A 12989-nucleotide genomic window follows, 5' to 3' on the forward strand; every position below is an offset into this window, starting at 1 on the left:
AAAACTCCGGAAAACGTCGTCATACGTGAGAATTAACTTGATGATGATGATAAGCCAATAGGAATTATTATATTACATCCCCCCCCCCGCGCGCGCTGGAAAATTTTCTCCGGGTTTTCCCCCCCATGAGCGCAAGTCGCGATCCTAAAGGCAGCTGTTCTCGCCCTCTGGCGGCCAGTCCGGGGACAGCAGCTGGAAAAGCCGCCGAAGGAGGCGGTTTTTGCGCAAGGAAAGAAGAAGCGCCGCGTCTCCTCCCGAAGGTCCGCCCAAGGCCGGGAGGTTCCCCGATCCTCCTCCTCCTCCTCCTCCCTGGCCGCGCGGGTGCCTTGGGAAGCCGGGAAAGAGGAGGAGCCCGATCCCGCGGGGTGGAAAGCGCGCAACGAGGGGAGCGGAAGGCTTGCAAAACCCCTGCGGAGGAGGAGGAGGGCGAGCAGGCAGGGCAGGATCGGGCCCGGGAGCGGGAGGGTTGCGTGGGTTGCGCCTCGCGGGGCTGATGTTGCAACCTGCGTGAGCTTGCGGGAAGAAGGCAAGTGTCGACACACACACACACACACAGAGGTTACGCGCAAGAGGCGCAGGATCGGTGCAAAGGCGCCCGCTGCTTCGGATCGGGACCCCCGGGAAGGTGGAGGTAAAGTAAAAGTGGGCGGGTTACGAATCTTACCTTTTTTTGGGGAGGAGGGGCGTTCCAAAAAAAGAAAAAAAGGAACTTTTCCAAGTTCTTTGGGATGCGGCAACCACGGACGGAGGGGGGGAGCAAACCTGACAGCAGCGGGCAAAGGTCCCCCCTGCACTCCGTCCCCATCATCTGGGCCGGTCTTACTCGCAGGTAAGCGTGGGTAGTTGTCTGGGGTTGACGCAGTTCGGAAGGAGATCAAAGAGACCTCCCCCGAAATCCTTATCTCAGGGGGAAAACTTAGGCTTTGCAATAAACAGAAGTGAGATCAATAATAATATGAATTTAGTCCCAGATGTGGGGACTAAAATGAGCCGAGCAAGGAAAAAAGAGAGTTTTGAGAGATCTAGAGTGGTGTAGTGCGGTGGTCCCCAACCTTGGACCTCCAGATGTTCTTGGACTACAACTCCCAGAAGCCTTCATCACCACTAGCTCTGCTGGTCAGGATTTCTGGGAGTTGAAGTCCAAGAACATCTGGAGGGGACCCCTGGTGTAGTGGATAGAGTGATGGACCCAGAAGATTCAAGTTTGAATCCCCGCTCAGCCATGGAAATTCACTGGGGCTGCATTGCTGGTCAAACCCCTCCTCAAATATCTCACGTGCCTTGAAAGCGCTCTTACCTCCGTTGGGGCTTGGAGGACACATAACAATAACCGTCGGGACCCTATAAACACAAAGATGGAGTGCATGGAGTGGGGTCAGAGGTTGTGTCCTTGCATTTTTCTCCCCCTGTCTTCTTTCACCCCCTGCTTCGTATTTTGGTGGGGGTTCGAATGTTTGGAAGATCCAGAGCAGAGGGTCCTGTCTTCCATCAAAATGCCACTCCGAAGAAGAAAAAGTCATTTTACGGTGGGAGGAAAGGAGGTGGGCTTTGAGTCTCTGGAAGGTCTGCTAGGCGACGCTTTTTTCCTTTGCTTCTCTAGAAGTCATGGCTGTGCCGTATCTCAGCGCCGTACTCCTGTTGGCCCCGCTGAGCGGGGGCCAGGACGTCCCCTTCAGGGACCCCACCTTGCCCTGGGAAGAACGGCTGGACGACCTGGTGAACCGGCTGACGCTGGACGAGATGGTGCTGCAGGTATCAGACGGGGGCCCCTCGGTCAGGATCGTGTCACAAATGAGGTAGAGGAGTTGCTCTGGGAAAAGACAAAGGAGAATTAATTTTTTGTTTGTCGTATTTTTAATCCACCCTTTAAAACGGACTCGAGGCAGCTTATGTCATTAAAAGACAATATTTAAAGTTTTTTTTTAAAAGCACGTGTACAAATTACTATAAAGGATCAAACAAAGGCCACGCTAGAATACGGGAAACAGAGCACTTAAGATCCATTCCAAGCAGTCAGATGCAGCCACCCATCTAAAAACCCCTCCCAAACAGACAGCCACTGAGGGGAAGCCCATCTCAAGCGAAAGGACTTGGCCTGCTTGCAGATGGACAGCAAAGACAGGACCAGGCTGGCTTCCAGTGGGAAGGAGTTCCAGCGTCTAATGGAGCAAACACAAGGGAAGGCCCCTCTCCTGCGTCCCCACCAAACACACCTGGGAAGGTGGCTGGATCAAGAGGAAGGCCTCCCCTGATGATCTTATAACACCTGAGCAGGCTCATCATGGGAGTCCTTGAGATCGCTCGGATCCAAGCCATTTAGCGGCTTTATAGGTTAGAACCATCCTTTTGAATTGTGCCTGGAAATGGATCGGCCGCCAGTAGAGCTGCTTATATCACACGAGGGTTAGAGGTCTTATAGCCTATAACTTGAGCTTGGAGGTCTTTTGGTGTAAGAGAAAGACGGGAGACCTGTTCTGATGTTTAAAAATGTAAAACGGAGGAACAGGGGCCGCACCGAGCAGGAGCACGAGGTTGGGTCACGTTCTTGACCTCTGGGCCACAGGATATATAGATTGTAGGGTGAGAAAGGCATGAGTGGTCTTAAGACATCCTTAACCATGGGAAAAAAAACGATGAGGGTGGACCTCGGAGCTTAGCCGCCTGGGAAATTCCGGGAGTCGTCCTCGTCCAAAAACCCCGGATCTCCACGGTTCCGGACGTGGAACCCGGATGTTCAAGGACGGGAAGGAGAACGAGGGAGCGGTTCGCAATTAGAGCATTGGGTGCAAGGGATCGGGGAACCCTTTGCGGAGCTGGGGGGGGTGTCTGGGAGTGGACCGAACCTCTCGTTTTCCTCCACCCGCAGATGGCGAGAGGGGGCGCCAAAGCCAACGGCCCGGCGCCGCCCATTAAGCGCCTGGGCATCGGGCCCTACAACTGGAACACGGAGTGCCTGCGTGGGGACGCGGAGGCGCCGGGCTGGGCCACCGCTTTCCCCCAAGCCCTGGGCTTGGCGGCCTCTTTCAGGTACGGCTGCCCCCAAAAGACGGGGCGTAGACAACCCGGGACGCATCAAAAGGGCCATCCCGTCCCCTTCCTGCTTCGCTCGGAGGTCTCTCAGATGGGCGCCGGCGTGCGTGGTGGGATGCGTTCTGAAGGGATGATGACTTGGCTGTGGGTTCGACCCCTCGCCGTCCTAAATAGAGCTAAAAGAGCATTTCCTCTTCTCTTGACCACTCCTTCTCTCTCCGGCCAGCCCTCCGCTCATCTACAGGGTGGCCAACGCCACGGCCACGGAGGTCCGGGCCAAACACAACCACTTTGTCTCGGTCGGCAACTACGAGGACCACACCGGCCTCAGCTGCTTCAGCCCCGTGTTGAACATCATGCGCCACCCGCTGTGGGGCAGGAACCAGGTGCGAAGGGCTCCAAAAAAAGGGGGGGGAGCTGTAGACAGTCTTGTAGGGCTGGGGCAGTGCCACGTAAAGTGGTCATAAAAGGGACAAATATGGATTGTGAAATAATTACATTTTGCATTTCAAACTTAGAGAGTATTGGGAGGATTCCTCACATTTTTTTCTTTTTTTCCTTCCCCTCCTTTCTTCTTCTTTATTTTATTTTATATTTTAAAATTATTTTAGTTTTTTTTTGTTCTTTCCGTACTCACGACATGAATCTGGCTTTGTTTCAGCTAATCAAACTTAGAAGGGCTCTTAGGTTTTTTTTCCCTGCACCGAAATGCTCCCCAGGTTTTACGGACCCCTGTGGGGAGATTCCCCCGACCAAAGGTACAGTAGGACCCCTTTATCCACGAGATCAGTATCCGCTGATTCACTTATCCACGGTCTGAAAATACATATTTTTTTAATGAAAAGAAAAAGCCTACAAATATATGTGTTTCTAAAAATGAAGTTAACCAGATGTCTGCCCCTCTGTCCCGTAGGAGACTTATGGGGAGGACCCATTCCTGACCGCAGAGCTGGGGGTGGCTTTCGTGAAGGGCCTGCAGGGCGACCACCCTCGTTACGTCAAGGCCAGCGCTGGCTGCAAGCATTTCGATGTCCACGGTGGCCCCGAAAATATCCCAACCTCCCGGTTGTCCTTTGATGCCAAGGTCAGTGGGGAGTAGAGTAGAGTGGGTAGAGCACGAGCAGGTTTACACTGGAGAGCTAGAGCAGTTTGGTTTCACGCCACGTTCCCTGGCTTCACGCTGCGGTAGTGATTCCCAACCTGGGTTCCCCAGGTGTTCTTGGACTACAACACCCGGAAATCCCGGGAGAAGGCTTCTGGGCATTGTAGTCCAAGAACACCTGGGGATTCAAGGTGGGGAACCTCTGATCTCAGGAATTGTGGCATTTGTCGTTTGGGGAGGAATGTAAGATTTCTTGAGCCCTGTTCGGGGAAGTGCGTTCATCATTTTTAGTAGGGGATTCTAAAAGCAACTGAACGACAAATCAAACAATTCTGTACGACGTAGATGCAAACAGTTAAAGTGGTATCCAAGGGCTATGCCTCTGAATTGCATCTCAGCCCAACGCCTCCTACCTCACGTCCTTGGCTGAAATGCAGAATTTAAATGTAGAAGCAAGCCAACAAACGGGAATCTGGAATCCGTTTTGGGGGGTTGCCCTGCTTGGCCATCTGCTCCACGTCCTGAGACCTGGCATTTTAACAGCAAAGCCCAGGGAGGCAGGGTTAAGTGGGATGCCAGGAGAGGGTGAGAATCTCTCTGCTCTGTGCCAGGTGAGCGAGCGTGACTGGCGCATGACCTTCCTGCCTCAGTTTGAGGCCTGCGTTCTGGCCGGGACCTTCAGCTTCATGTGCAGCTACAACAGGTACGTCCACCTCTGCTGCCCCTTCCCAACAGAAGGTGGGTAGAACGGCGTTTATGGGCTGGAAATTTGTACAATTGCATGCATGTTCAGATTTATTTGTTAAAAGGTTTCTAACCGTCCCCTGTTGGCCGTTCTCAGGGCTGGGCGAAAGCCGTAAAATCGTATTGAAAGCATCTCACGCTTTTTTAAATACAGTAGGATCCCTGTATCAAGGGGGAGATTGGTTCCAAGCCCTCTCCCCATGGATGCTGTGGTGGCTCATTGTGGTAACTTCATCTTTAGAAATATACAGTATACTGTATATTTCTGTGATTTTTCTTTTCACATTTTTTAATATTTTCAGACTGTGGATAAGTGAGTCGGCGGAGACTGATCCTGTGGATATGGGGGGGGGTCTTACTGTACAGTGATGCTTCACTTAATGACAATAATCCGTTCCAGGAAAATCGCTGTTAAGCGAAAACATCGTAAAGCGAAATAAAAAAGCCCATCAAAACGCATTGAAAACCATTCATTGCATTCCAATGGGCTGAAAACTCACCATCCAGCGAAGATCCTCCATACGGTGGACATTTTCGGTGCCTATATAGTGAGGAATCCATCCCTAAGCACAGCGGGGAGCCATTTTAAGCACCTGGTTGCCATTTTGAAACCCCAACGATCAGCTGTTTTTGATCGTTGTAAAGCGAAAATTGGTTCCCGAAACAGGGAACCGATCATTGCTAAGCGAAATCCCCCCATTTAAAACATCATTTTGCAATCGCAGTTGCGATCGCAAAAACATCATCATAAAGCGGATTCGTTGTAATGCGGGGCAATCATTAAGCGTGGCACAACTGTATTTTAAGCTCTAAAAGTGGGCTGTTATTTTTCAGTACCTCTTTTAGTTATTGTTTTTAAGTGATTTGTAAACTGCATTCACTTAGTGTTAATGTGGCAATCTATTTAGTGTGGGTTTAATGGTGCAGTTAATTGTGGTAGCAACCCCTGTCTTTCACTTGCGCCTTCAGAGCTGTTATGGCTCGGTGGGTTGAAGCGCCGGCGTGCACAGCTTGAATCCCAGCAGTGTCTCCCGGGAGACGAGTCGGCCAAAATCACCCGGACGGAGTGGCGTTGGGCAGATTGGGTCCACAGGCTCTGTTACCTGGGAAGCCCCAGACAAATGGCCCTTTGGTCCCAGAGCGCCCCCTTTAGGAGGGACTGGGGAGACACGGCTGAACGCTTTGAGACCTAGAAAACCGGAATTTCAGAAGACTGAACGGACTGCTTCTCATCACCCTTACATGCTCTTCTGCTAGGATTAACGGAGTCCCCGCGTGTGCTAACAAGAGGCTGCTCACGGACATTCTGCGCGGCGAATGGGGTTTCCAGGGTTACGTGGTGAGCGACGAGGGAGCCGTAGAGCTGATCATGGTGGGCCACCAGTTCACCCACAGTTTCCTGGAGACAGCGATCGGTGAGCGGTGCCACGGGTTAGGGAGTGCTGGCAGGAGGCCAGCCGTATCCTCGATTCACTTCCGGCATCCCCTTTTTTAGCTGGCTTCTCCATTCTGACCCCGCAGTCCAGAATTGGTGGAACAGAAGTGAAATAAATGGGTGAACGAACGAATGTTAAATTGAGCCCTCGTCCTGTTCTCTTCGTCTTCCCAACACAGTTTCCGTGAACGCCGGATGCGATCTGGAACTTTCGTATGGGATGAAGCAGAATGTTTTCACGCACATAGGCGAAGCTGTGGCCAAAGGCAACATCTCCTTGGAGGTAAGTCATACCATCAGGGAGAAAGAACAGGCAAAGCGAAAGGGAAAAGACAAGCACTTGGATGTATCATTATTTAGATCAGTGATGCGTGCTGTCCTTGGGGGGAAAATGTGCACACACAGACCAAATGTGAGCTATTTTTGGCATTCCTGAGGTGACCCCGGGCCAGAGGAGTTCTCATGGGGCAGAGCAGTACCCCCTCATATCTCTGGTATTAAATCCAGTGTTTGTAGGGTACAAGCCGGTAGTATAAAGGAAAGGCCATTGTGAAAAAGTGGGGAAAGGGGAGTCGAAAGTATCCATACCTTATAAGGAGAACACGGAGCCGGCACCAAAGAAGAACAGCAGGTTCATCATACCACGAAGCCCAAGAGTGTCCTATACAGTCTCATTGCTGAGGATTTCCCAGTCAGGCCACTAGGCTATAGCAGCTCCCCTCAGCTTTTTTTAAAAGTGCAATACAGAGTAAAGGGCATCCACCAGTATTGCATTTTCGCCAGTGCTTTGTATTTCCACCCCCTCTAACCTTTCAGAACTTAAGCTGTTCTACTGCGGCTGAGTTTGTGTGCCTTCCTATGTGGATTTTGAGTCATTTGGCTTCTTCTTTCAATGATGGAACTGTCGATGTTTATAATGACAATTCCTGCTTTGCTTCTAATGATGCCCTGCTGATTTTCCTTTGTCCTGGCAGTGTAGCAAACAGAAGGTACACCCAAAACAAACAAAATAGCATTTTGGACTCTTTCCAGCCCAATTCCTGGGTTATGTTCTTGCATCGTCAGCTGCCTTGGTGTTCTTCTCCCTCCCCCCCCCCCACAGACAGTCAAAGCCCGTGTCCGGCCGCTTTTCCGCACCCGCATGCGACTGGGGGAGTTTGACCCCCCAGCCATGAACCCCTACAATGCCCTGGGACCTGAGGATGTGCAGACAGATGCCCACCGCCAGCTGGCACTCCAGGCGGCCATTCAGTCCTTTGTCCTGCTTAAAAACCAGAACGGGACTCTGCCTCTTCGGGCCGAAGACGTACGGAGCAAGACTCTTGCGGTGAGTGTTCGTCAGCTGGAGGTGGTGGTGGGGTCATCAATTGGACTGGAGACCCCCAGTCATTGGAGACTTTGTAGATCCAGTGTCAGGGGATGGGGAGTTCCATCTCTTCTGGCTTTTAGTCCAAACTCTATAGGTGTTATCTAAGATGCCGAACCCTCGCCCTTGAAATAGGTAATCTTCCAAACCGCATCTTGGATAACTTCTTGGATGTTTGAAATAAAACCTGGAGTGGCTTCACCTCCCTTCTGGAACCGGAGCCACCAGCTTCTACTGCTCCTAAGATTAAGCCCTCTTGACAGTGGGAGGGTCAGGATGTCATTTCACACAGGGCTATTTGAACCCATCGTGTTTTATTTAATAACCCCTTCCCCACGAATCATTATTTGTCGCCTTGTGGGGGGCAACTTTGTGCTTCGTGAGTCGTCAACCTTGGACGACTCACAAAGCGAGACAACTCCGCCAAAAGGGCGAGTTGTCCCCATCTCTACACCTGATCCTTGTGGCACGGACCTGTTTTTTGTCGTTGGCAGGTGGTCGGCCCTTTTGCTAACAATTCCGTGCTTCTCTTTGGGGATTACGCTCCGATCCCAGAACCCCAGTACATCTTCACACCCAGGTAAGAACTGGAGGGAATTCATTCCGCCTCCTGTTCCTCACTCCAGCTCACCGATCTCCCTCTTAGAATTCAAAACTATCTTCAGTGAAGGTCAACCCCCACTGTAGTAATCATCATTATGCCTGAGAGACCAAAAGAAACTAAGTTCATAGCCAATTATGTCTTGAGCTTTGTGTTTCCTTAGTAGTTCTAAACACTCCTGCATGGTCTAACCCACCTGTATGGCTCTACAGAACTCGTCAGCCACATATAATTGATTTCTATGAGTGTAGTGCTGTTTCTTCTGTAATTCTGGAATTGGTTGCTTGGCACATACATAATGTGAGGCAGGGTGTAGCTCCTCCTTGACAAAGCACAACGGACAGAACCCTGTTCATTATAATTCAAAGTTTGTGTGACTTGCTACAACTAATTGCAGCTAATCGATGAGGTCCTTGGCAGAGTGCAATGGCAACAATCCTGTTGATTATCGTGTGACTTGCTACAGCTAATAGCAGCTAATCGATGAGGTCCTTGGCAGAGTACAATGGCCAGAATCCTGTTGACTATCATTCAATGTTTGTGTGACTTGTTATGGCTAATCACGGCTAATCATTGAGGTGCTGTCACATCTTGGTTGTGTGTCTGGCTGTGCCATGGAGATGGCAAGTGACACCAACAGGATACCAGCCGGTGTGTGTGTGTGTTTCTCTCCCAAGTTCTGCAAGGCCAAATCTAGCTATTTTAAATAGGACAATTAAATTTCTGACACTCTCCTTCTGAAGAACTAAGAGCTGCTCTCATCTCTGCCCGGTGCAGGAGGGGCCTGGAGACCATCGCTGGGAATGTTACCTTTGCCGCCGGATGCACCTTCCCCAGGTGTGACTGGTACCGCCCGGCTGAAGTGAAAGCCGCAGTACAAGCCGCAGACATCGCGATTGTGTGCCTGGGGACCGGTAAGGGGCACGCTTAACAAAGAAGGACATCACAAGAACAAAATCACACTTCTTCGTAAGGGGTAACTTGTGTGCTGAAGTGAAGAACTAGAAGGAAGTAGAGTTTGAGATATTGCATTTTTAAAAAGGACCTTTTCTCTTATGTAGTTATTTCTCAGCTGCCAGGTTGCTCGTACCATTATTCCTGCTGATGCAGGAAGAGGAAAGAAGAAAGGGAAGGAATATGTAGACCTCAGGGTGCGATGGCCAGACTCGTTCCACCTTGAGTGTCCCTGTATTGGATTTACTTCCACCTGGGGAGCAAAGCCCTGGGCCCCAAGATGGCAAGTTCTTTCCCTGATGGAGAGCAGCCGACTTGGTGTGTGTGGGATGTAGCGTGGGAGGAAAAAGAGAAGAGGGTGGGTTCTTTGTAACACACTTCCTGGTCCTTCCTGTTCAGGAATTGATGTGGAGACGGAAGCAGTGGACCGGAAGGGCCTGGACTTGCCGGGCCACCAGCTGGACCTCCTGCAGGATGTTGTGGCCTGGGGTGAGTTTGGGATGTTGTTTCCACCGAGGAAGGCTAACCTGAGCTACAGTGGAGATGAAGCATCGCCTGATCTCTTCCTTCGGTGACACTGAAGACCATCTGGGCCACGGCTTGCACAAGCCCAGCTTCAGGAAGTACAGTGGTGCTTCGCTTAACGAGGATAATCCGTTCCAGCGAAATCACTGTAGAACGAAATCCTTGTTAAGCAAAATAAAAAAGCCCATTGAAACACATTGAAAACCCTTCACTGCGTTCCAATGGGCTGAAAACTCACAGTTCAGTGAAGATCCTCCATAGGGGTGGCCATTTTTGCTGCCTGTAAAGTGAGGAATCCATCCTAGAAAACAGTGGGGGGGCATTTTGTACACCCGTGGCCATTTTGAAACCTGACGGTCAGCTGTTTTTGGATCATGATAATGCGAAAATCCATTCCCGAAGCAGGGAACCGATTGTCGGGAAGCAAAAAAAGCCCATTTAAAACATTGTTTTGCGATCGCAAAAACCTAATCGTCAAGCGATTTCCTCATTAAGCGAGGCAATCGTTAAGCAAGGCACCACTGTAATTCATCTTCTTTGTGGCTTTGATTTCAGCGGCCGGCCGGCCCGTGATTCTGCTGCTGTTCAACGCAGGCCCCCTCGATGTCAGTTGGGCCAAAGCTCATGATGGGGTGGGAGCCATCTTGGCCTGTTTCTTTCCTGCTCAAGCCACCGGCCTGGCGATTGCCAAGGTCTTGGTGGGAGACGAAGGAGCCAACCCAGCCGGCCGGCTCCCTGCCACGTGGCCGGCAGGGATGCACCAGGTAAGATCCCACGCTGGGAGTTTGGGAGGGAAGGCCATTAAAGGACTGCTAAAATGTATTAGTCTTTATTCTGCTGGAAATTTAGAGCATTGCTCAATGCTATGAACTGCACGTTTCTCTGTGCATGCACTCACAGAAAGGGACATTATTTTCATTTTCTCTGAAATGGGAACGATCCAAAGGCCATCATTGCCTGCAAGTCACTGGATGTCAGTGTGGCTCCAAGGATCATGATCGGCTTTGGGAAGAAAAAACCCATTCACTTTGCCAACCAAGACCGCCATTGTTGAATTGTTGGGTGATGAGGAAGGGAGTCGGGGGTGGAGAGCCCTGAACAAATGATGGCTTTGTTGTGATACCCTGATGCCACAATGGTGAGGAAGGTGTCCCATCCCTGGCTCAGCAGGACAGATCATCAGTCTTGTGTGGCTTCTTGTGACAGTTGGATCCTTTCCATCGAATGCCCAAACTCTCTTCCCCATCATGCCCATCTTCGTTCACTAGGCCCGGCAGTCCTTCTCTCCTGAACTTCGTCTCTCTGTCTCCGTCCCCACAGGTCCCCCCAATGGAGAACTACACCATGGCTGGACGGACGTACCGCTACTATGGAGACGATCCTCCGCTGTACCCCTTTGGCTACGGGCTCTCCTACACCCTTTTCCGATACAGCGACCTGGTGCTGGGAGCCGAGGTGGTGCCCATTTGTGGGAACCTCAGCCTCTCGGTGGTGGTGGAGAACGTTGGCCCCCGAGACGGCGAGGAGGTGAGAGGGCTGGCCTGCTCCTGGACCTCGGTGGCTGAGGAAGGATGATGCTTTCTGTATCATAAACATAAACAAGATTTAAATGATGGGGGATGGGTAGGCAAGGAGCACCACAGGGAGTAGTTTGGGTGTCCTTGGATTGGATTGAGATGAAGTTCCCATGGACATGTCCTTCTGGCGTTTTCGAGACCACTCCCCCTCTCTGGGTGTGGGGAGATCCGTGGGGCCTTGCAGGAAGGAAGGGTCTCGTTTTCTTCCTTGTTCCCTCCTTAAGAGCTCTTTTCCCCCTGCAGGTGGTGCAGCTCTACCTCCGGTGGGGAGAGGCCTCCGTGCCCGTGCCCCGCTGGCAGCTGGTTGGCTTCCATCGCGTGCTGGTACCCCAAGGCCAGGCGACCAAGGTGCCCTTCCTGCTCTCCTTCCGCCAGAGAGCCGTCTGGGCCGGGGAGTGGCGCCTGGAGCCCGGCTCTTTCAGCCTTTTCGCCGGCGGGCAGCAGCCCTTCCAGGAAACCCGTGCCCCTTCCAACGTCCTGCAAGCAGATTTCAGCGTCTCCGGAAGCGCCCGCAAGAGAAGCCAGTGCTAATTTCTGGCACTCCTGATAAATGTTCTGAAAACCAACCAGGAAGCTCATTAAGCTCATTTTTTTAAAGAAAATGCAGGGAAAAAATCTGATTTACTGCCTATATAATTGCTGGGATCATGAACTTTCATCTGGACATCTACCACCAAGTTGTGTTTTTGTTGTGGGTGTATTGTTGTGATAAGGAGGAGAGATTATCTGTCACAGTGATTGATGGGTGTCATTAGCTGGTCTTTTGTGTGTAGTGATCACTGGTCCTTACGGCTTGGTAGAGTTCGATGAGCACAAAAAAAAACACTGATCACCATAATCACCCATCTCCTGAACAGGACAAAAAACTAATCCAACAGCTATAAATACTCAACTCCCAAACAAACTGCACCAGAGCACAGAGTGCTACTCCTGTCGTCTGAAGATGGCCGGCCACAGAGAATGGCAAACCGTTAGGAACAACAACCTTCAGAACACGGCCAGAGAGCCCGAAAAACCCACAACAACAACTAGATCCCTGCCATGAAAGCCTTCGCGAATACATATGTATGTCTTGTCTGTGTCTGCAGTTGTAAATGTAATTTTTAGGGGTTTTTTTTACATGAAAATAAATAAAATCAGTATGTCAAGATGGTTTTCCTTTCTCGAAGATCTGTGGAGAGTGAGGGTGGAAATGAAGAATTCTGCCAGATCCGAGGAAAACGGTGTGAAAACTCATCCTGAAATAAACCTGATCGCCGTGAAGGCTTTCTCGTTTGTTTTTTTTGTGGTCCATTTGAAGACTAGTACAGGTCTCTTTTTGAAAATATGAGCCCAGAGCATGTCTCTCAACGAAACCGGCCGGGTGACCCTGCGAAGATCACAAGGTTTTTTATTCAGTTCATTGTTCCTTAGAACCCCTAGACAACGGCCATCCTATCGGATATCTAACGACTTTTTAATATCTAAAAGAGACTCTAAAATTATTTTCCGCCTCTGGTCTGAAACATCTGGGTTTTGCACCAAGAAAAGGTGTTTTACTAAGGATACGAGAGTTCTGAGTTTCCAGGCTGATTTTGTATTGTTGGGGGAAAAAAAGAGAGGACCATATCATCATCATCATCATGGCTCCTTTTCTTCCTCCTGGTGTCACGAGG

General features: G+C 50.7%; 1 protein-coding gene across 1 annotated transcript; it reads left to right on the forward strand.

Annotated features, from left to right (window-relative positions):
• Positions 1-261: 261 nt before the first annotated feature.
• On the forward strand, positions 262-12482 carry LOC110087294 (uncharacterized). The gene is made up of 15 exons (XM_072979571.2): positions 262-631; positions 1601-1752; positions 2867-3027; positions 3257-3416; positions 3944-4114; positions 4744-4835; positions 6134-6291; positions 6491-6594; positions 7414-7638; positions 8172-8257; positions 9056-9192; positions 9632-9721; positions 10313-10521; positions 11078-11284; positions 11578-12482. Exons 2-15 carry the CDS (start codon positions 1606-1608, stop codon positions 11863-11865), a joined length of 2235 nt encoding a protein of 744 aa, XP_072835672.2. The 5' UTR covers positions 262-631; positions 1601-1605; the 3' UTR covers positions 11866-12482.
• The last annotated feature ends 507 nt before the right edge of the window (positions 12483-12989 follow it).

Source organism: Pogona vitticeps, chromosome 9 (assembly GCF_051106095.1).
Source record: "Pogona vitticeps strain Pit_001003342236 chromosome 9, PviZW2.1, whole genome shotgun sequence".
NCBI classification, from domain to species: Eukaryota; Metazoa; Chordata; class Lepidosauria; order Squamata; family Agamidae; genus Pogona; species Pogona vitticeps.

Excerpts from the sequence above, each read along its gene's own strand:
- LOC110087294 (XM_072979571.2), top strand. The coding sequence starts at position 1,606 with ATGGCTGTGCCGTATCTCAGCGCCGTACTCCTGTTGGCCCCGCTGAGC. Across the intron at positions 4,836-6,133 it reads TTCATGTGCAGCTACAACAG|GATTAACGGAGTCCCCGCGT; the intron begins GTACGTCCACCT and ends CTCTTCTGCTAG. Across the intron at positions 6,292-6,490 it reads TTTCCTGGAGACAGCGATCG|TTTCCGTGAACGCCGGATGC; the intron begins GTGAGCGGTGCC and ends TTCCCAACACAG.